The sequence below is a fragment of the Salvelinus alpinus genome, chromosome 5 (genome assembly GCF_045679555.1).
Source record: "Salvelinus alpinus chromosome 5, SLU_Salpinus.1, whole genome shotgun sequence".
Classification (NCBI taxonomy): domain Eukaryota; kingdom Metazoa; phylum Chordata; class Actinopteri; order Salmoniformes; family Salmonidae; genus Salvelinus; species Salvelinus alpinus.
In genome coordinates this window covers 48,987,003-49,011,454 of record NC_092090.1, presented here as the reverse complement: position 1 = coordinate 49,011,454, position 24,452 = coordinate 48,987,003, and the positions used below count along the sequence as shown (strand labels likewise).

The 24,452-nt window shown below is 43.0% G+C and overlaps 1 protein-coding gene and 1 long non-coding RNA gene across 2 annotated transcripts in view; both read right to left on the bottom strand.

The window, feature by feature from the left end:
* LOC139575304 (SH3 and multiple ankyrin repeat domains protein 2-like) overlaps positions 1-18,161 on the bottom strand; it is a 182,972-nt gene extending 164,811 nt beyond the window's left edge. The window contains exons 1-2 of the mRNA XM_071400252.1: positions 18,150-18,161; positions 17,073-17,300 (exon numbers count right to left, since the gene is read on the bottom strand). Of these exons, the coding sequence (XP_071256353.1) occupies positions 17,073-17,300; positions 18,150-18,161 (240 nt within the window). The remainder of the gene's footprint in view (positions 1-17,072; positions 17,301-18,149) is intronic.
* Positions 18,162-18,326: 165 nt separating this feature from the next.
* LOC139575205 (uncharacterized) lies at positions 18,327-19,930 on the bottom strand. Its single transcript, XR_011674910.1, has 4 exons — positions 19,686-19,930; positions 19,456-19,560; positions 18,967-19,039; positions 18,327-18,776 (listed from the first exon to the last, which is right to left on the bottom strand). It is a non-coding gene; the product is annotated as an uncharacterized lncRNA (long non-coding RNA).
* Between the last annotated feature and the right edge of the window lie 4,522 nt (positions 19,931-24,452).

Sequence of the window (24,452 nt, the reverse complement as noted above, 5' to 3'; positions counted from 1 at the left end):
GGCTGAGGGAGATTGACAGTTCTTTTGTGTTTCTTCCATTTGCGAATAATCACAGAAACTGTTGTCACCTTCTCACCAAGCTGCTTGGCGATGGTCTTGTAGCCCATTCCAGCATTGTGTAGGTCTACAATCTTGTCCCTGACATCCTTGGAGAGCTCTTTGGTCTTGGCCATGGTGGAGAGTTTGGAATCTGATTGATTGATTGCTTCTGTGGACAGGTATCTTTTATACAGGTAAGAAACTGAGATTAGGAGCACTCCCTTTAAGAGTGTGCTCCTAATCTCCGTTCGTTACCTGTATGAAAGACACCTGGGAGCCAGAAATCTTTTTGATTGAGAAGGGGTCAAATACTTATTTCCCTCATTAAAATGCAAATCAATTTATAACATTTTTGACATGCATTTTTCTGGATATTTTTGTTGTTATTCTGCCTCTCACTGTTCAAATAAACCTACCATTAAAATTATAGACTGATAATTTCTTTGTCAGTGGGCAAACGTACAAAATCAGCAGGGGATCAAATACTTTTTTCCCTCACTGTACATACAAACACTTAAAGGGATAGTTCACCCAAGTAAAAAAAATACACATTTGTTTCCTTAACCTGTAAGCAGTCTATGGACAAGGTGTGACAGCAATCTATGCTTTGGTTTAGTTCCCCTGACACTGTTTCCACATGCTAACATTTTAGCATTTGTGGCACAAATCCCATTCAAGTCATGGGACCGATCTTAGAATTTTTTGCTCATCATGTCCAAATCATCCGAAAGTATCTAACATTGTTTGTGAAGCTCAACAAACTCACTTATGGATGATTAGAAAAAATGCTAATATCATAACTTGAATGGGATTTGTGCCACAAATGCTAAAACATTAGTGTCAGGGAAACTAAAGCAAAGTATGGATTGCTATCATACCTTGTCCATAGACTGCTTACAGGGTAAGGAAACCAATATAATTTTGTAATTTGGGTGAACTATCCCTTTAAAAAACATTTCCCATACAAACACTTACCCATACAAACACATTTCCCACATCTTCTCTAAGTGCCACACAGTGTCACAACCTCAGCTATGGCGCAGGTACAGCATGACAGTCACACCACACCACCCCACTGACCCCTCTCCTGCACCCAGCCAGATTACCTCCGAGCTGAACAAACAAACAATACAGCAGCATCTGCCAGACCTGGCTGAATCAGAGGATTATGGGCCACGGGCCGTGGCATTCAGTGTTTGTTTGTGTGTGTGTGTGTGTGTGTGTGTGTGTGTGTGTGTGTGTGTGTGTGTGTGTGTGTGTGTGTGTGTGTGTGTGTGTGTGTGTGTGTGTGTGTGTGTGTTTACCTCTGGATCTGCAGCTCAGCTGGTGCTAGTGGACCTGTGCCTGTGATAAAGACTGAGGCTGATGAACACTCTGAACTCTACCCATAACACCCCCTGGCTGGCAGCGAGTAGGTGAGGAGGAGGTGGAGGGATGGAGGGAAGGATAGTGTACATGAACAGATGTCTGGCATCTGTCTGTGGAGAGATAATGGGCTGTTTCCACCTGGCTGGGGACCATTCCGACAGTACAGTATGTTACTTCGCTAGTAAATCTCCCATCATGTTACATTATATGCTCCAGCTTCATCCTGAGTGCATCTCAGAACAGTAAATAGAAAGGTTAAGTTTCAGGAGAAACTTTGTTATGTGGTCCTGTGTGGCTCAGTTGGTAGAACACGGCACTTGCAACGCCCAGGGTTGTGGGTTCAAATCAAAAATCAAATCAAAAAATTCCCACGAGTTCGATTCCTGCGAGAGACCAGTACCAAAAAAGTATGAAGATCTACGAACTCAATACTGTGTCGCTCTGGATAAGATAAATGGTAAATGAGAAAAATCTAATGAAACAGGGGAAACTTTAGGAAATAGTGAAGTAGCTATTTGAAAGCTTCTCTGACAGTGAAATGGCTGAAATGGGTTTGAAGTGCAACCCGAGCAGGGGTGGTATAGGGATGGAAGATGTGAAAGTAAAAACAGAGGCTGTTTGTCACTGGGAAATACATCAACATACATGTAATCCTCTCTTCAATTCTAAGTGTCAGGACCCGGTGCGAGAAACAGTCACTAAATCGGCAGAACCCAGAAGATGAGGCAGACACAGCAGTACTAGAGATGGTGGTTTAATAAAAAATAGATAACTTCCAAAATACAAAGAAAATCCACAAAGTGGTAAAAACAGCAAGGGAAAAAACAAACCTAAAAGACTAATTCAAAATACAAAAGAACAAAACCAGAGAACCTCTGGAAAATCCAACAAGAGAAAAATATATGTTCACAACAAGGCTTGGGCTGGGGCTGGGTGCTAACATACAAACACTGAGCAAGGAACTAAGGAACACACAGGGATTAAATACTAACAAGGGAACGACATACAGGTGCAAACAATAATAGAGCAAGGGAAAAACAAAAGGTACAAAAAAGGTGCAATGGGGACATCTAGTGACAAAAACCAGAACAGTCCTGGCCAAAACCTGACAGAATCCCCCTCCTAGGAACGGCTCCTGACGTTCCTACCAGCCTTCTCAGGGTGGAGGGCCCTGAACTGACGAATGAGGTCAGGGTCCAGTATGTCCTTGGCAGGAACCCAGGAGCGCTCCTCGGGACCGTAGCCTTCCCAGTCCACCAGATACTGCCAGGACCGCTGCACCCGGCGGGAGTCCAGTATCCGGTGGACGGTATAAGCCGACTGGCCTCCGATGACACGGGGCGGAGGGGGAGGTCTGCCTGCCGGAATAAGGGGAGAAAAAACAACAGGTTTTAATAAAGAAATGTGAAATGTGGGATTGATTTTAAGGGATCTGGGTAAGTGCAGGCGAAAGGTAACGGGATTGACTCTCCTGGCAATCTTAAAGGGTCCGATGAATCTCTGGGACAGCTTGCGAGACTCCACCCGTAGCGGTAAGTTTTTTGTTGAGAGCCATACTCTCTGGCCGGGGTACAGGGTAGGACCGGGACGGCGACGTCTGTTGGCTTGTCGTTGGTACTGCTGAGAGGAACGCAGAAGATTAAGACGGGCCTTCTTCCACGTAAGCCGACAGCGTCTGATGAACCTCGAGGCTGAAGGCACTCTGACTTCTGCCTCCTGGTCCGGGAACAATAGAGGAGCATAGCCAAACTGACACTCGTGCGGGGATATACCAGTGGAGGAGGAGCACAAGGTGTTGTGCGCGTACTCAGCCCAAACAATGAAGGATGACCATGTGGATGGGTTGTTGGAAACCATACATCTGAGGGTGGTTTCCAGCTCCTGATTCATCCTCTCAGTTTGGCCGTTGGACTCCGGATGGTACCCTGAAGATAAACTGGCCGTGGCCCCTATGAGTTGGCAGAAGGCCTTCCAAAACCTTGAGGCGAACTGGGGACCTCTGTCGGAAACCATATCTTGCGGGATGCCAAAGACTCGGAACACATGGTTAATCACCAACTCAGCTGTTTCCTTGGCAGAAGGTAATTTGGTCAAGGGAACAAACCTGGCCGCCTTAGAAAACCTGTCGATGATGACTAGGATCGTAGTATTACCATGGGACGGAGGAAGGCCAGTAATAAAGTCCAGCGAGATATGGGACCAGGGTCGGTGGGGAATAGATAAAGGGTGAAGGAGTCCTTGAGGGCGGAGGTGAGAAGATTTGCCCTGGCAGCACACGGAACAGGCCTTGACGAAAGTGGCAACGTCTTCTTTTATGGTGGGCCACCAGAACTTACGCTGGATGAACTCCAAGGTGCGACCTACGCCCGGGTGACAGGTGAGGCGAGAGGAGTGCCCCCACAGAAGGACTTGGGACCTTGCTGCCTTGGGAACAAACAACCGATTAGCAGGACCTCCTCCAGGGCCCGGTTCGATGGCTTGAGCTTGTTTCACGGTATCCTCCACTTGCCACGAGATCGGAGCCACGATCTTAGCGGCAGGAAGAACAGTCATGTCAGTATCTTCTCGAATGGCAGGAGAGTAGACTCGTGACAAGGCATCCGGTTTGAGATTCTTCGACCCGGGTCTATAGGTGAGAATAAACTGGAATCGGCTGAAGAAAAGAGACCATCGAGCTTGTCTGGAGTTCAACCGCTTCGCCTGCTGGATATACTCCAGATTTTTGTGGTCCGTAAGCACTTGAAACGGTTGAGAAGCCCCCTCGAGCCAGTGTCTCCATTCCTTCAATGCCATCTTAACCGCTAGGAGTTCACGATCCCCCACATCGTAATTCCTCTCGGCCGGGGTAAGCCGGTGAGAGAAGAAGGCGCAAGGATGAAGCCTCTTGTCTTCACCCCTCTGAGACAGGACAGCTCCAATACCAACCTCTGATGCGTCTACCTCCACCACAAAAGGTTCATCCGCCGTCGGTAGTGTCAGGATGGGAGCAGAGAGGATGCGCTGCTTGAGTCCTTGGAAGGCCGTCTCAGCTTCTCTTCCCCACAGAAACCTTGTGTTGCCACCCTTGGTTAAAGCTGAGAGAGGGGCTGCCACCGAGCTGAAGTTCTTGATGAACTTGCGGTAGAAGTTAGTGAAGCCCAGGAAACGCTGAACTTCCTTAACGGACTTGGGGGTGGGCCAATCTGCTACCGCCCCTACCTTCTTGGGGTCCATCTGGACTCGACCGGGTTCCACTACAAATCCCAGGAACTGTACTCGAGAGGAATGGAATTCACACTTTTCCGGCTTAACGTACAAATGGCTGTCTAGGAGGCGTTTGAGCACTTGTCTGACATGCTTAGTGTGTTCTTGAAGGGAGCTCGAAAAGATGAGGATGTCATCCAAGTAAACAAACACGAAAATGTTAAGCATATCCCTAAGCACATCGTTTATGAGCGCTTGGAACACAGCCGGGGCGTTGGTCAGGCCGAAGGGCATCACCAAGTATTCGTAGTGACCAGTAGGCGTGTTGAAAGCGGTCTTCCACTCGTCACCGGGTTTGATCCGCACAAGATGGTATGCGTTCCGCAGGTCAAGCTTAGTGAAGACCACTGCTTCCTGGAGCAGCTCAAAGGCTGTGGCCATAAGGGGTAGCGGGTAGCGGTTACGGACGGTTATGGCATTAAGTCCCCGGTAGTCGATGCAAGGACGTAATCCCCCGTCTTTTTTGGCCACAAAGAAAAACCCTGCTCCCGCCGGCGAGGTGGATGGACGCATGAGGCCTGCTGCCAGAGCGTCCTTGATGTAGGTATCCATAGCAGCTCGTTCGGGAGGAGATAGGGAAAAGATCCGACCCCTGGGGGGGCAGGTGCCCGGAAACAGGTCGATGGGGCAATCGTAAGGTCTATGGGGTGGTAGTTTGGTGGCCCTCTGTTTGCTAAATACCGGTTTGAGGTCATGGTAACACTCGGGAACTCGGGACAGGTCGATGGATTCTAGAGACTCGGGAGGGGAACTCGGGGAACTTGGGAAGATACAAGTGGCTTGGCACGTAGGACCCCACTGCTTGATAGTGCCCACAGACCAGTCGATGTGAGGGTTATGGCTGTGAAGCCAGGGGTATCCAAGGACGAGAGGGAACTCGGAACACGAGGTCAGATGAAAGTTCATCACTTCCTGGTGTTGGGAAACTGAAAGACGCAAGGGGGTAGTGACATGAGTGACAAGTCCAGATCCCAAAGGGCTTCCATCCAACGTAGTAACCCTTATGGGGTCACTTAGAGGTTCAGAGGGAACGCCATTCTCCTTCGCCCAGACACCATCCATGAAGTTACCTGCGGCTCCAGAGTCTACCAAGGCTTGAAGGGGAAGCTCGTGGTTGTCCCAGGAAAGGGTAACTGGAATGAGCAGGCGGGAGTTGGATGGATGGGAGGAGGTTATGTTTCCCGTTACAGTCCTCCCAGGCCTGCACGGGAGAGTGCGTTTTCCCTGGAGCCCGGGACACGTGGAGAGGAAATGGCCCGGTTTGCCGCAATATAGACAGCATCGCTCCCTCATCCGGCGGTCTCTCTCAGCCTGGGAGATGCGTCCAACCTGCATGGGTTCCGGTGGAGTCAGCGGGGATAAAGGTGGAGACTCGGAGCTGGGACCGATAGGAGCTAGGGTGAGAGATCTACGGTTGAGCTCTCTCTCTCTCAGACGCTGGTCAATGCGTGAAGCCAACTTGATCAGGGACTCGAGGTTGTCCGGTGGTTCCCGAGTGGCCAGTTCATCTTGGATGGTGTCGGAAAGACCCTTCAAAAAGCACACTGTGAGCGCCTCGTCATTCCAGCCACTCGCTGCTGCCACCGTGCGGAACTGGATGGCATAGTCCGTCACGCTGCGCCGACCTTGGCGGAGAGTCAGGAGCTGTTTGGCTGAGTCAGGACCGCTGGTAGGACCTTGAAACACTCGCTTGAATTCATCAGCAAAGGTAGAGTAGCTGGCACAGCAGGGACTTTGGGCATCCCACACAGCAGTAGCCCAGGCTAGGGCTTTTTCCGACAGCAGGGTGATGATATATGCTATCTTGGACCGGTCGGTGGGAAATGACGAGGGTTGCAGCTCGAAGGAGAGAGAACATTGGGTGAAAAACCCCTTACAACCACTCGGATCACCTGAGAACCGTTGGGGAGGCGGCAGACGAGGTTCAGCCAGGGGGTTAACTGCCACGGGCACTTGAATCTGATGAACTGGAGCAGAAGCGGTTGCAGGAGAAAGTTGATCAGAAATCTGCTTTATGGAAGTCATCATCTCCGACAGAAGTTGAGAATGTCCAGCCATTAAGGCCTCTTGCTGAACCAGAGCAGCTTCGTGACGTTGGACAGTTCCCTCGTGGTGGGACAGCATGGGAAAAAAGTCCTGGGTACTGGCTGCCTCTGGGTTCATTATAATGGCTCAGTGTTTCTGTCAGGACCCGGTGCGAGAAACAGTCACTAAATCGGCAGAACCCAGAAGATGAGGCAGACACAGCAGTACTAGAGATGGTGGTTTAATAAAAAATAGATAACTTCCAAAATACAAAGAAAATCCACAAAGTGGTAAAAACAGCAAGGGAAAAAACAAACCTAAAAGACTAATCCAAAATACAAAAGAACAAAACCAGAGAACCTCTGGAAAATCCAACAAGAGAAAAATATATGTTCACAACAAGGCTTGGGCTGGGGCTGGGTGCTAACATACAAACACTGAGCAAGGAACTAAGGAACACACAGGGATTAAATACTAACAAGGGAACGATATACAGGTGCAAACAATAATAGAGCAAGGGAAAAACAAAAGGTACAAAAAAGGTGCAATGGGGACATCTAGTGACAAAAAACCAGAACAGTCCTGGCCAAAACCTGACACTAAGGGCTTAATTGGGATGGGAAACATATGTTTACATTGCCAAAACAAGTGTAATAGATCATAAACAACAGTGAAATAAACAACAAAAAATGTACAGTAAACATTACACTCACAAAAGTTTAAAAAGAATAGAGACATTTCAAATATCATATTATCGCTATATACAGTGTTGTAACGATGTGAAAATAGTTCAAGTACAAAAGAGAAAATAAATTAACATAAATATGGGTTGTTTTTACAATGGTGTTTGTTCCTCACTGGTTGCCTTTTTCTTCTCTCTCTCTCTCTCTCTCTCTCTCTCTCTCTCTCTCTCTCTCAGACACGATAACACACACACAGCCCACTGATGTTACAACTACAGTCACCAAGCGGTAAACCAATCTAACGAAATCCTCCAGTGCCACCACAAGCCCATTCTAATACAATGAGTCAATTATGACTCAAAATTAACGAATGGTAATTCAACCTAATAAGTAAGTTAGGTCATTTGAATATATATGAGAGAGGAACAGTTAATCCCAGTACTTTGATTTATTCAACACTATAGGGTACAAAACCGCCTCCTTTCAGAAGCTCTTATGTGGGTGGTCTTGTACTGTACTGTACTATACTTATGTGGGTGGTCTTGTACTGTAAGTTAATTACATCACAATTGCATCAGGCTCAGATGTAGGTCAACACAAATTGACCCCAAAGATTTCCGCCCACTATGTGGCCCATTCGCCCCCCCTACCGTAAACCCTCCCCTCTATACCTATCCCTAACCATAAAGAGTCACAACCGTTCCATAGTTCAACGACATGTTTCCCACTTATAGGAATGAACAAAGAGATAGAGAAAAGATAAAGAGGAGAGACAGAGGGAGAATGGGAGACAAAGAAACAGTTTAGAAGATTACAAAGAGACTAACAAAGAAAAAGTGAGAGATGGACATACTGTAAAAGCAAGAGAGTGTGGAGTAGTGGAGGGACATAAAAACAGTTGTTCATTGTAGCTGTTCTCTCTCTCTCTCCCTCCAATTCAAATGGGCTTTATTGGCATGGGAAACATGTATTTACATTGCCAACGCAAGTGAAATAAACAATAAACAAAAGTGAGAAGACACAAAACACGAACAAAAAATATTAGAATTTAACAGTAAATATTGCACTCAATAAGGTTTAAAAAATATAAAGACATTCAAATATTGGTAGTATTTACAATGTTGTTTGTGTTCCACTAGTGCGCTGTGATTGCACTGAAGTATTTAGCCTAACAGATATGGGAGTTTACAGTGCATTCGGAAAGTATTCAGACCCCTTGACTTTTTCCACATTTTGTTACATTACAGGCTTATTCTAAAATTGATTAAATATTTTTTTTCCTCATCAATCTACACACAATATCCCATAATGATAAAATAAAAACAGGTTTTTAGATTCTTTGGCACATTTAATACAAAATAAAAACTGAAAAATAACATTTACGTGAGTATTCAGACACTTTACTCAGTACTTTGTTGAAGCACCTTTGGCAGCGTTAACAGACTCAAGTCTTCTTGGGTATGAAGCTACAAGCTTGGCACACCTGTATTTGGGGAGTTTTTCCCATTCTTCTCTGCAGATCCTCTCATGCTCTGTCAGGTTGGATTGGGAGTGTCACTGCACAGCGATTTTCAGGATTCTCCAGAAATGTTTGATCGGGTCCAAGTCCGGACTCTGGCTGGGCCACTCAAAGACATTCAGAGACTTGTCCCGAAGCCACTCCTGCGTTGTCTTGGCTATGTGCTTAGGGTTGTTGCCCTGTTGGAAGGTGAACCTTCGCCCCAGTCTGAGGTCCTGAGCACTCTGGACCAAGGTTTCATCAAGAATCTCTCTGCACTTTTCTCCATTCATCTTTCACTCGTCTCCCAGTCCCTGCCGCTGAAAAACATCCCCACAGCACAATCCTGCCACCAACATGCTTCACAGTAGGGATGGTGCAAGGTTTCCTCCAGACGTGATGCTTGGCATTCAGGCCAAAGTGTTCAATCTTGGTTTCATCAGACTAGAGAATCTTGTTTCTCATGGTCTGAGTCTTCTTTAGGTGCCTTTTTGCAAACTCCAAATAGGCTGTCATGTGCGTTCTACTGAGGATTGGCTTCCGTCTGGCCACTCTACCATAAAGGCTTGATTGGTGGAGTGCTGCAGAGATAGTTGTCCTTCTGGAAGGTTCTCCCATCTCCACAGAGGAGTTTGATTTGTTTTCAAATTCTTTGTGCTCTGTGTGATTTGTGGGAAACACACACATACTTATTTTCCACCATAATTTGCAAATAAATTCATAAAAAATCCTACAATGTGATTTTCTGGATTTTTCCCCCTCATTTTGTCTGTCATAGTTGAAGTGTACCTATGATGAAAATTACAGGCCTCTCTCATCTTTTTAAGTGGGAGAACTTGCACAATTGGTGGCTGACTAAATACTTTTTTGCCCCACTGTAGCCACCCTTTGATTGATGTCACTGGAACCCCCACAAATACTTCTACGACCAAATATCATCTAAAAACTCAATCTATCTGCTTTGAAAGCCACCAACATTCAATAGCGCTTCTAGATCCATGAGATACCAGTTTGAAATGTCATCATATAATGTCATGTGTTATGAAAGCGTGGGATTTAACATACCGTAAGATTTAAAGGTTAACAATCCAATGTAATCTAAGTTTGTGTGTTATGTCATGCTTTCTATGACAGTGTGGGTTCAACTAAGGGTTTGACGTACAGTTAGCCTTAAAAATCATTCAATTCAATATGCAATCAATCTCTCTGCTCATGTACTGTATTTCACTTCCATCTCCCTACCCCACTACTTTCATTGGACCAGCAGAAGAGCTAGTGCATACATTGATTAAAAAATGTATAATAATAATTCAACTTTATTTTTAAGCAGGGAAGTCCCATTGAGACCAATATCTCTTTTGGGTAAATCCATTTTAATTCAATTACTTTTTGAGAGCACCCCTTTTGATTTGAACAAACCTTCCATAAATATTTGCCCATTGTAGAAGTACTCAGAAAGTTACTTTTTGGACCTGAATTCCAAAACACTCAAGAGATAAAGGTGCTCAATGTTGACCTATTTTGCAAACCCCACCATGCCAGAAGACATCCATGTCTTCATGACTGGAAAAGATAAACGGTGGAGATTGATATAATTTAAAAGCTTACAAATAGAGCTGTCCAAACTATCTTTTTTATGTCATTTTTTTTCCATTTAAAAGTCAATTATCTAAAACGGGCAAACTCTTTTTTAGTTGTTGCATATGTTGTAGCTTAAAACCTATTTTACATCGTTTGAGGTTTTTGTGTTGTGCCCGCTATCAGTTGAGACACAACATGCTTTTGAATACAGGATGGGTGTCATGTTTTGGCTGATAAATGTACAAAAATTATACCCACACTGTATTCAAGAGCATGTTGTGTCTCAACCGATGGCGGTCACAACACAAAAATGTCAGATGATGAAAAGTATGGTCTAAGCGACAACATATGCGAATATGAAAAAAATCTAAATTGATGTGTTTTTAGATAATTTACTTGAGTTCCGTGAGTTCCAAATATCTCTAACGGTCGCCCTAGCCGGAGTTTTTCTATGCACGTGATGTTTGAACATTCTCTCCATTCCAGAATGTGATTGTTACGCAACAGTACATTTAATCCGTGCTGCTCTCAAACCAAAGCACGCAGCCTGTTTTTATTTATAGGTTGTTTTCAACTTGTCAACTTTAAATTATTTTCTAACAAGTTTTTATTTTCTAATAACAGTTTGAATTGAGGTGTGTTCCGCTTCATTCATTCACATAAAAGTAGCCATTTTTACTTTTGCGGACCAATTAATTTTTTAGACATTTCTGACCTGGACAAACTTCCCCAAACACTTCTTAATTGTTTGTGCAGTTCAAGTCTGCAGACATTTGCTCATCTGCCGTCCTGCATACACGTGTCCATATTTTCCATCTGTTGCCTGCATTGCAATCAAAGTTGTTTTCATTACCAATAATAACTTTGGAAATGTGTGCGTTTCTATCAAAGTAAGTGCCTTATTACGTTATAATAGTTTATGCATGTCATTTCTACTGTAGCATAATGTTTGTGTATATTCCTTATAACCGCTGACACGCGATGTAACGTTACTCATTTCATAACATTTATGGTGTTATACTCAATGCTTAGGGAGCTAGCTACATTCTTCTATTAGCTCTGGAAAACAATGCTAATTGCGTCAGGGAAGTATTAGCATGTGTTGTATTTTGAAGCTACCCTGGCCTTATGACTCCCAAGTGGCGCAGCGTCTCAGTGCTAGAGGCGTCACTACAGACACCCATCTTCAAATCCAGACTGCGTTTCTATCAAAGTAAGTGCCTTATTACGTTATAATAGTTTCTGTGTGTCGTGATATACCGTTTCTACTGTAGCTCTCTGTGTGTATGGAGCGTAATATATTTGTGTATATTCCTTATAACCGTGGACACGCGAGGTAACGTTACTCATGTCATAACCTTTTATGGTGTTATATTCAATCGTGCTTATGTAGCTCGCTACACTATTCTATTAGCTCTGTAAATTGAAAAATATCTTATACCACTTGGTCGTTTTCTGAGTACATTCCACAAAGCTGTTTATCATGTCAGCCTTATCCACTGCCCCCATTTTGAGGTTACAGTCAAACACGCAGTCTGATTTTATGTTTCTCTGTCTGGTTTGTTTCTCTCTCCCGTCAGGTGGTCCACCTTCCCTGTGGCCGACATGGTTGCTGTATGCTGTTGACATTTCTTATTTTGTGTAACGGGTCATTTAGGATGGAAGTAGTGTTGTTGATGAAATGCAGTCATAGCAGCAGAACTAGAAAGCAGTCTTGGGAAAAGAGGGTGGCAAATCGGTCTCTACTATGTCTCCCACCATCTCTTCTGTCAGAAACAACTTGAAGCACTCTGCCTCAGATGGAAATGGCAAGGGGCGTTGCACTCCAGACTGGGACTCATCAACACAAACAGCAGGGCCAGGAGGGTTGAAATGGCTGGCAGCCTTCCAGCTACCACAGAACTCCTGTACTTCATCCACTATCGGTCTGCCTCCATCACCACCAGCATCTTCAAATGGAACTAGGACTTTGTCAGTGGACAAGGGGTCCTCAGACAAGGGGTCCTCTGTCACTGTCAGAATCTGATTCCTGACTTTCAGACTCATTGTCAGAATTTCCTTTAATCTCCAGAATTTTCGCATTTCTGAGTTGTCTCCTTTTGAAAAGACATTGCTAATGCTACAGCTTAGCTCATTAGCTACATGCATAAACAACAACACTGAATGGCTCAGAGTGGGAGTGAGAGGTTAAGTCAAGGGTCGGGAACCTTTTTGACTAAGAGAGCCATGAAAGCAAAACATTTGGAAATTTATTTCAGTGAGAGCCATATAATATATTTTAAAAGTGAATTCAACTAAATGTCAGTATAATAAGCCTCTGAATGTATTCTTAAATAATGTTGTTATAATACTCACCATTAATGCGACTTCTGGTGCTACATGGATTTGCTGATGTCTTTGTAGTCTGGTTGGTACTTGGTGAGGTTAAGCTTCATGCAAGCGTTGAGGCTTTCATCCGTTAAATGTGATCGTAGGTTGGACTTGATGTTTTTAAGATGTGAGAATGACTGCTCACATGCATACGTAGATCCAAACATGGTCAATACAGCAATACTCACACGCTGCAGTGTGTGGTATGTGACAGGAAGCGCGTTCCAAGTTTTGAGAATCAGCTGGTCTTCGGGTTGAAGTTTTTTCATTTCTGTCCACATGTGCTTGCTCGCCAACTCCGCTTTCTGTCGTGTGATTCTTTCCAAATCTTCATTCAGTGACTTGAACTTATTCACCCACATGTCTGAGGCCTTCAGGTCAGCCACTTCTGCTTCAAAATCTCTGACGGAGACACCAGGAATGTAACTCAGGTCGGCTGTGTTCAGTGAACACTCGTTTGGAAGGGTGATGAACTTAAAAAGACGAGTGTGCTCACGAAATTCTCCAAAGCGTGCTTTGAAGGACTGTAGGAGACTGGATGTGCAGCGAGCTAGCTGGTGGAGATCAACGTTTTGAACAGGCTCACTTGCTGTGCATGCATCTTTAAATTGGCTCAGTTTTTCAAAATGTAGTAAACGACCTGTTTCAAGATCCATGATGAAAAGTTCTAGCTTGTTTTCAAAAGCAAACACAGCTTGTTGAAGGGATAACACTGTATTTCCAATGCCTTGCATTTTTACGTTGAGCTGGTTCAGATGTTCAGTCATATCTACGAGATAGTAAAACTTGAGGAGCCACTCAGTTTCGGCTAGCTCAGGATGCTCGATGCCTTTCCTTTCAAGGAAAGTCCGGATTTCTTTCAGGCAAGCCGCAAAACGGCTAAGCACCTTCCCTCTTGACAACCAACGCACATTGCTGTGCAAAAGCAGACCAGGATAGTTATTTCCAACTTCATCCAGCAGTGTTTTAAACTGCCGATCATTTAAGGCTCGAGCAACAATAAAGTTGATCACACGAATGACCAGCGACATCACTTCCCCAAACTGCCTGTCACACATCTGAGCACAAAGTGCCTCCTGGTGTAGAATGCAATGGAAACTTAGGATGGGTCTATTTTCATGTTCACGGAGAAGCGCCACAAATCCTTTTTTATTCCCCACCATACACGGAGCACCATCAGTACACACTGAGAGAAGTTTATCCATAGGTAGATTTTTTTTCTTGAGCAAACTCCATGAAAGACTTAAATAAATCCTCACCTCTTGTGGACCCTTTTAATGGCAGAACTGCAAGACTTTCTTCGCGCAGTGTGTCACCAACAGCATATCTTGCAATCACGCTGAACTGCGACAAATGGCTCACGTCTGTTGACTCATCCAAAGCCAGGGAAAAGAACGGCGCTGCATTTATGTCCTTCACTTGCGTTTCCTCCACTTTGTTTGCCATCACGATGGTACGATCATGAGCAGTTCTTGCCGACAGAGGCATGTCTTGTATCCGTTTAATTATCTTGTCTTTGTTCGGAAGATCATCAAAAAGTTCATTGGCTACATCCAGCATGAACGTTTTAGCATACTCGCCATCTGTTAATGGTTTTCCGTTCCTCACTATTGCTAAAGATCCAGCAAAGCTAGCGGAATTATAGTCACCTTGCCGGGTCCATACGCGGAGTTGCTGCTGGCTAGCTTGCACCCTGCTCAGTAGCTCTTGGCACGTTTTCTTTCTGCTGTCTCCCGCAGGGTATTTTGATGCAAAGGTAGCATGGCGCGTGTCGAAGTGCCGCTTTACATTCGACCGTTTCATCAATGTAATTTTGTCATTGCAAATTAGACACACCGCAGAACCTGCTCTCTCCACAAAGGCGAATTCTTCGGTCCATTCGTCCTGAAATGTACGATACTCGTCATCTTTTTTTCTTTTCGCCATCTTCTTCGTCGAAGGGTTAGCTTTGAGCTAATGACCGAGCAGACTGATTCAAAAGGAGGCGTTTACCTGTTTTACCTAGCAACGGCCAACGTAGGCCAGTATCATTTAATTAAAATAATGGACAATTGCTCCTGCAGCCCTGAACAGGACATGAGCAGTGAAAAATCGATGGATGGATTAAAACAAGTGAGAATATTTTGTTTTATCTGCGAGCCAGATGCAATCATCAAAAGAGCCACACCTGGCTCGGGAGCCATAGGTTCCCGACCCCTGGGTTAAGTGATTGACTGCCTGCACGCGCCATTTGTATCAATGAATCACTATCAGAAATGTTTTGTGTGGTATTATTGATATATTTACTATTTTATTCACGTTTTTCAATTACCGGTGATAAATCATGCATTTGGATTTTTGCATAGATTGTAATGGGCACATAGTATGTGTGTAAAATATTTTTTTGAACGTTGTACTGATTATGATGAGCTAAGCTAATTCCAACTGTGTGTGTGGAGCCATGTTTGTTGACATACAATGCATTCTGGGTTTCACTTGATCGTCTGTCGGACCAAAGATGCTATAACAAAATGAGGTGAGTAAGGGTTCACTCATTTTTTGAGAACTTCAGGAAGTGAATGTGGTATATGAACGATGGTAGACGACACACCCCTTCAACATGCATACTATAAACAGACCAAACTCATCTTGTCTTCTCTTATCTTTAGTTTCTGTGAGGTGAAAAAAGCATGGGTGCGCACTGAAACTAATCGTCAGATTACTTTTGATTTCTAGAAAGTGTTTTAATTATTTTGATCAATGGTGAGCTCACCCGTGATGTGATTAATTATACATAGTAATTGCTATTAGCTAATCATATTGTAGTTTGTCAGCCGAGAGTTAGAAAATATGACCGCTTGTGTTGCGTCAATCTTTCCTCAGCGCTAGGACAAATGTAGCCTACATTTTTCCGGTTAGGATGATTATGTTATGCTATAGATACATTGCATCCCAAAATAAACTGCTCACATTCTGGACATAACTTTGTAAGGACTGTTTTTGTGTAAATAGTTTCTGAAAAAAGTGTGGCCAGCTCAAATTCTGATTGTTGTGTCATTCGAAACTGACCGTTCCAAATGAGCGTTCTAATCACACGGGTGTGATCGTTCTACAGTGGTCCCTGAAGCGTACGATCACACCCGTGTGATTAGAACGCTCATTTGGAACGGTCAGTTTCGAATGACACACCCGTGTGATGGTACGTGTGAAAGGGTTAAAGGTAAAACAAATCGTTACTAATTTTTCAAGACAATAGTTTGACAACCCTGTTGATAAGCTTTTAAATAATATCAAACTCAACCATTTATATTTCCCAGTGTTGAAAAATGGGTAAACTTTGAGCACCTTTATCTCCTGAAATTTTGGGCATTCAGGTCCTTAAAGTCAATTTCCGACCACTTCATGGGCAAACATGTATGGATTATTTATTTTTAATCAAAAGGGATGTTGTCAAAAAGAGATTGATTTCAATTAAGCAGCAAATAAGGAGTTAGTGACAGAATTACATAAATCAAAGTAGAGAGCACAAGAAACACAAAAACACAACTATAACTAAGCAGATATTAAGCAGAACTGGCTTCAAATGCTATTTGAAATCTTTAAAATACTTTTAGCGTTTGCTTTAACCTGCCTGGAGTGCCAGACTTATAGTTTTGCAGCGATTCTATTAGTTCCATTGCAACAAGCATGTCAATCAATCCCAGCTCAAGTATTTGAAATGATTTCAAATAGTATTTGAACCCAGGTCTGGTAGTAAGAGAGGAATGCAGAGCGATATGCATGTCCCCATAAATCTACGATATACACACACCCCACTGCCTTATTTTTTCTATTACGAAACAAGGGTTGATAGAAGCTTCCCCTATAGGAAAAAGTCTATACGTCAACACCCACAGATCATTCACACAGCGTGTGTTCTCCGCCAGGCGAAAGGATGCAACACAGCCAGGATAATGGATGGCCACAGCTGGCTTAAATCAAAGGTATTATAGCAAAGGGAAATGAGAGAGAGAGGATGCTAACAAGTGTAATCTAAGACTTCATCACTTGAACTTCTTTTGCAATCCAGACATTAAAAACCCTTTGAGTCAGTCTATGAGTCTAGGATTAAACAGTTCTATCCTTTAAAAAGAAAAATGGGTGTAAAAAACCCTCCAAAGGTAACCCATAAGTTGGTACATCAAACATTATGCTCTTTCTGACTCAAATTAACATACAACTCCTTTGCACGTTCCTGAGTAAACATAGGCAAGCATACACACACACACACACACACACACACTCACTGTCTGCTGCAGGTCGGGGATGAGGACGCGGACAACCAGGGAGTGAGTGTGTATGTCGTCCATGCGTCTGGGGGTCGGCTCAGCGGTGGCTCTTATGGTCTCGTAGATGGTCTCCTCACGGGAGCTGTCAGAGGCGGAGTCCTCGGAGTAGTCAGAACAGCTCTGGGCCATCTCATCCTCACTGGACGTGGGACTCCGGGGCATAGTCAGTAGGCAAGACGAATTCAGCTTTGGAGGAGTAAAAAACTATGAGTAAACAACTTTGAAAAAACAACTTTGAGACGAATCCTACATTTTCACTTAGTCTCTCTCCCATTGACATCAATACATGACTAAGTGAAAATATGACATTAGAAGATAAGCTCTAATATAAGCTCTAATAATGCTCTATATACAGTGGTTCCTCCTTTAAAAGTTGCGAGCTTGCACTTAGAGGTACCCAGCGTCACGGCTTCATTGCTCCAGACAACCACAAGGAGGAGTTAGAGCACTCATTATGCATTTGGGTCCCAAGGTTTTTATATGACCAATCATATCGAGTGGTTCCAATGACGAATTTTGCCTCGAGCCACCCTTGCCTTGTGTCTGACAAATATGGCTGACAAAACATTACGGTGGAACCAGATGTCAGTTGTTAGAACGTCATAACGAGTCAAGCAAAAAAATTACAATTGAGAGGAATATGTTAGTTAATGTAGAGGCAAACGTTTGTGCATATTTTTTTGTCATAACGTTAATTTACGAAAATCGCTATTTAGCAAGTTATCTGACTAGCTAACATTAGCCAGCTAGCTAGTGTTAGGAGAATGAATTTGTAATTCGTGTTGTTTAATGTTTTAGGGACTCCTGAGAAAACCAGCAAACCAGGCTGTCGTCTTTGAATTTGAATTGAATGTACAATTGTGTAAGCTTGCCTTGCAATGCAGCTGAAGTAACATAGCTAGCTAAGTATTTACTTGCTTATTGTGTAGTGGAGGATAAAAATAACTGTATGCCTATGGATGTGTAGATTCACTGATTATGTACTCTTCCTTGGCAAATAAAGGTGCGGTTCAGGTATGAATATCTGAGCCATACTTTTTCAGTCATATCAAACTGTGTGTCTGCATGTATGTATTACAATTATACACTTCAACAGTGTTTACCAATCCTGCTCCTGGGACATCAATGATTACACATTGTAACTATACAATAGACTAGAAACATGATTGATTTGTAATTCATATATACAGAAGAAGAAAAAAACTATGCATATCTAACTCCCTTCATCTGCATTAATCTGAGGACACAGGATAGTATTTCAATGAGATACTTAATTTCAACCAGTGGAGAATGTGAAACGCTTTATTGAAAGAAGTTCATTATCCAGGTGTTATACATACATAGATTCATTATAATTATGATAATTGTAATATTATAAATACAAGTTCAATCTGTACTTCAATGCACATATGGTGTGCATTATGAAACGAGGAAGAAAGATGAGGTGGGGAGAGAGGTGTAGAAGACAAAGGGAAAGAGGTAAGAACAGCGGCAGACAGCATATGATTCATGAATTACAGTGCTACCCTAATATTCTCTCAGTTCATCACAATTGCGGTGTCTCCTAACCAGCCGTGGGCCCCCAGTTGGCCCGAAGGTTATCTTAAGAGCGGGTGAGGTGGCGATGACGGGACTGGCTTCCTCTCTCACATCAAAACATACCTGCAGATGAGAGAGCATGATTAAGCCTTATTTTTTTTATTCTAACACAGTCAGTCATCTTAAATCAGGAGGTGAAATGCAAAACTGACCTTGGATCATTAACTCTGGGACTACTACATCTCTGTCTGTATTTAATGTAAAGCATCTCTTTAATAATACTTCCTGTTGACCCGACCAAGTGACATCTCACCTATGATCATGCTGTGCCCTCTTTGTCAGCCAGTTGAGATGCGGGAGGGGTTCACCAAAACAGCTGATATAACCTAGAGGATTTAGGGAGAAGGGGGAGAGGGATGAAGTGAAGAAGAGAGACTGGTTTTGTGTGTGTGTGGTCTCACCTGGTGTCCACACTAAGTGGCTACAGAGTACTTTATGCTGAAAAACAGACACATGAGGACAAACAATAGAAGATAATGTCAATAGAAGATACTGTATGTGACGCAGACACCTATCGGAGTGTACCTGAAACATTTAAATATAGAGGGCTATGTGTCTCACCACCAAATCATGACTTGGCAGCAACAGATAGTCTAGTGAAAATGACTGTGTTTATGTGGTGTAAATCTGAAAATTAGCAGCTGACATCTTAAGGGTTTTTTAATTAATGCATGTGAGAAACGTCCAATGTACAACAAGACAGGCAGAGATGGAGAAAAAGAACACAGAACAGTTTAATTACCTCTGGTTATGGACACTTTTGCCAGCAATAAAGCTTCCACAGCCTTTTTCTCGGACAGTGAACATCTGGCAATATCAACATTTTCGACCCCTTGATCAGCTCGCTCTTTGAAAGTAAAGAAAACAGCTTATTTTTTATGGATATGAAAGCAATAACTGAGATATGACCGTTCAATCTTCAGCAGCAGATGTCATTTTTAGGATACGTCAATACATCCCAGTGCTGCTTACCTGAGATGCCATCTTCGTAGGTGTCCGCTTTGACTTCCTTTGTGTCGGAAAAAGTTGCTTTCAGAACAATTCTTTTTGACTGAAAATAAAAAAGGTTTTGCTCTCGACAAAAAAACACAAATGTACCTCCATAGCACATAACAATTTGTCTGTGAATAACTACACCTTCATACAAACGTGCTAATGTATGCAGAAGTCTTGACGCACAACCGAAGATGCTGCCATATCCTGCCAGAACACCCACAAGCGAGCCACTCAGGAGCAGAATGATGACGCGTGGAAGAGGGAAAGGAATGAGATGGGAACAGCTATTTGTTGCAAGTTGGGGAGGAGGGCTAATAGCTGAACAATAGACTATTTAACCTTTACTAAAGAATAGTCTAATAGATGAGCTAGGTGTGAACCCCCCCCCCCTATCACAGACCAGATTTGCCCTAACGACCAAGGGGTAGCTTGCTACTCAATGTAATAAAGTACTGACTTTTCAAATAAGTTACCTTACACGTTATGTTGGCTGACAATTTGTTAGCTACGCTGTCCTTATGAACGACATAGTATATGATTACAGCAGTATGTATCGGTATGTTAGCTAGCTAATTAACGTTTGTAGTTATACATCAAACTTGCCAGTATATTAACTATAGGCTATCTAACTACCCAATGTTTATTGACTTGATTATTCTCGTCATTCTTAGCTTAGCCAAATGATGTAGTCTTTGTGCTTTCTCAATGGACATTCGGATGCTTTCGTAAATTGGCTCTGGCTATCTATAGGCTGGACAATACAACGAGTCAAAAATTCACCCAAGGCTGAAAAACGGCTTAAGAATGTTGGCTAAACTGGAACACTAGCGCGAGCCCATAGCAAATAAATGGAATCGAACGTTCGCAGAGCAGGTTTTGACTGGAGCGATGCTTAGAATTCCATTAAAAATGTATCACTTTTTATTTTACCACGACAATCTGTTCGTCGGACGAAACTAGAAAAAAAACGACTTGTGTAGAAAGTAAACATCCGCACCTCGATGGTGTCAACTGTGCTTATGTCTGTGTAATGAAAAAGTAGGGAAAAAATTTAAACTTCTGACTATTTATGGTCTAGCGATTGATGACAAATGAGCTCGCTGTCAAGACTTACATACAAAGAGGAGATTCTCCTGATTAAAATTGTGCCTGTGTAACAGTTTTGCTTCCATCCCTCTCCTTGCCCCTACCTGGGCTCGAACCAAGGACCCTCTGCACACATAGACAACAGCAACCCTCGAAGCATCGTTACCCATCGCTCCACAAAAGCCGCGGCCCTTGCAGAGCAAGGGGAACAACTACTTCCAGGTCTCAGAGCGAGTGACGTCACCGATTGAAATGCTACTAGCGCACCCCGCTAACTAGCTAGACATTTCACACCAGTTACACCCGACTTGAAAAAAAACTAAACATACTCATTGCGAGATATTTGCCAAAATAGACAGACATGTCTATATTTCCCCCATAGGAAACAAAAGGAAGACCGCAGAGTTCCAATATTATTTTTGTTGTTTACATTTTAACTATAAAACAACGTAAGCAGGTCACATTGCAAACAATAGCAAAGCAGGCATTGTGACGTTGAACAATAAGCTGGGAATAGAACGTTCGGAAGGCGAGTTGGTGCCACTGTGCTCAATAGAACTAATAGGAGCTGGCAGGGTGAAAAATACACTAAAATAAGGCCTGTTTTTTTGCGATTACTTCAAAACGACGGCCTTATCAGCTCTGCTAGGGCTAGTAAAATGTTCAGAGTGGTCTCATTTGTGTCTGGAAGTAGCTAGCCAACGTTAGCTTGGGCGCTTGACTGCCGTTGTAAGGCCAAAAGACTCAAATCAACCCTACTCCTCGGCCCGAACATCCAGTGTGCGCTCCGAGAGCAAAACGGTCTGAATTTACAAATGTATAATTTTTCTCTGAATGGAAACACCATAATATTAATCAAATTAATTAAGCCAAATTTCTGAAAATCAATCCCATATACTATGTTATTACAAAAAAGGTTTTAAATTCTCTTGTAATACCAATACGGAATAATATCAAATGCTTCTCAAAGATGTGCTCTGGTGGTAAAACTAGCAATAACTTGCAGTAACAGAAGAAATGGCTGACAATTAAATGACGTGCCACAGAATGCTGCAGCAGCACGCAGGGTGTGCCGCAGTATGACACAACTTTTAAAGGAGGAATCACTGTAGCTATATAGTCATGTTCATGATGTGCTTATAAATGTGCAATGTATGTATGTACTTAATGTACAGAGAATATAGGTTATACTGTAGACTGGGCTGATTGTACTTTTCTCTCACTTTAAAGTGGTTTAGTACAAATATGATTCAGCCATTCAAGATTCAGGGCAGTTCTCTCAATTTTAGGCTACTGGGCAGTTTGTACAATTCTCTCAGTTTAAATTGGCCTACTAACAAAAATTACTTGACATACCTACTGTTGGATTCTAAACTTTGAACATTGAGATATTAAAGACATGATAGATCAGACGCATAGTATATAAAGGAGTGAGATCTGTAGAAAGACAGAGTGGCTGTGGAATGTGCTGGGTGGACAGGAGGAGATCACAGGATTGCTATAGGGGACATTTGTGGATTAGGCGAAGGAGGGGTTGAGGTCAGGAGGTCAGCTCAAATCCCCTGAAGGGAGTGATAAGGGTTTATTATCCTGTTACCCTTTTCCTGTGGAACCATAAGATGTAAGGATTGGAGAGAAGAAGGAGTGTCTAAAGTGGGGTATATATACTTGTGAGAAATGTTTTTTTTCTGAATACAGCTGTGTCGACCCTTTGGGAAGAATATAACTTGGTTAAGCTTCTCTAGTGTCCGTGAGTTATTTACTCAAAAAAATAAGAACCTAACACTACACAATGGCTAGTCAATAGGGCACTATTATTACCTGTGTTGCATAAGGATTGATATGAGGGCCTTAGGCTGTGTTTAGACAGGCAGCCCAATTGTGATCTTTTTCCCACTAATTGGTATTTTGACCAATCACATCAGATCTTTTCACATCAGAACTTTATCAGAGCTTTGGGCTATTTATCTAAACACAGCCTTAGTGACACACTCCTCATCAACCCTCCACTTTTCTCTTATGTTAAGTGCTTAGCCCCGGCTAAGTGCTTAGCCCCGATCGAGGAATCTCTTCACTCTCAAAACCAATAAAACATTGCTGTAACATTGTCTGAAGGTTGTATGGATTTAATCAGACAGGTAAACAATCTTTCCATGGGCAACATCTGTGACATCCAAGACATTGATCCAACATAATGATGACTTCAAATATTTTAACTTGTGTTGATATTGTCCAGATGTGAAACGCTATCAAATAAATTGGTACAATATGGCTTTAGGCACCAGAGTTTGATAGCTGGCATTTTGAGATTACCATTTAGTTTTCAGTCTGTATTGCATTTCACCAAAGAGAGTTGTGGCTACATGGAGTAGAGCTATGGACCAAAAGTTGCATGTTCGAGTCTCTTCGGGGACAATTGTAGCATTGTAAACCGTAACGCCCTTCCTTTAAGTCCCCTCTTATCTCGTGATGCAGAAAGGAAGATAATTAATCATACAATTAGCATGTGAAGTGTGGTGGAAACTAGCTTTTGGAGGTGATCTAAAAGATCAGGGTCATTGAGTTCCCCTTGTTGAGTACTTCTTTGGTACTGACGAGAGTTCTAATGTGGTTTTTACTGAAATAAATCAGTTTCAAGAGACTGCACTGCGATCAATTTGAGCTTTTCTCTGTCCAATTTACCTGATTCTGGATCAGTAGCCTGTAACTGTTAGCTATCTCCTTTTCAGGACATGATTCAATTTAATATAATATAGCTTGGGGTGGCAGGTAGCCTAGTGGTTAACAGTATTGGGCCAGTAACCGAAAGGTCGCTGGTATGAATCCTTGAGCCAATTTAGGTTAAAAACCTGCCAATGTGCCCTTGAGCAAGGCATTTTACCCTAATTGTTCCTGTAAGTGACTCTATAACCATGTGTTATTGTGTGTGGAGGTAAAGGAGATTTTTATTTTTTATTTACTTCTAACATACACATACTGTTGTACAAGTCTCTTTGGCCAGATCCCAAGCCCAGACAATCCCAGTCTCCTATGAGCCTGAGGTTGTCAAAATAAACCCAGTTATTTCCCTCACTGTGTCCCTGTTACAAATGGTGTTACTATAGTGACCAGATGCTTGTCGATAACACAGCATACAAGAACAAGTGCACACAAGTCAATGTAGGGTAATTATGACTGTGTTATTGAATGATGACTGCACAATGATGGATCATTACAAGTAGTATAAGCAACCAATGGCCAGTACATTAGTCTGGTCCCAGATCTGTTTGTTCTCTCTTGCAAACTCCTTTATGGTCATCTATTCTATGTATAACAATGGTCATTCTGAGTTTAAGTAAAAACAAACTCAATGGCAGCTTCATTAAATCGTACCTGCCAGTTGAGGACTTGTGAGGCATCTGTTTCTCAAACTAGACACTCTAATGTACTTGTCCTCTTGCTCAGTTGTGCACCGGGGCCTCCCACTCCTATTTCTATTCTGGTTAGAGCCAGTTTGCGCTGTTCTGTAGCGGCTGCCGGACTCGACGTCATTCCCACCGAAACAACAAGAACCTGTCGCCGGCTGGAGCGCGGGAACCTGACAGACCGGCTGAGGCAGGGGAGCCTGGTGATCCGGCTCAGGCATGAGAGCCTGACGAGCTGGTGGAAGCAGGGGAG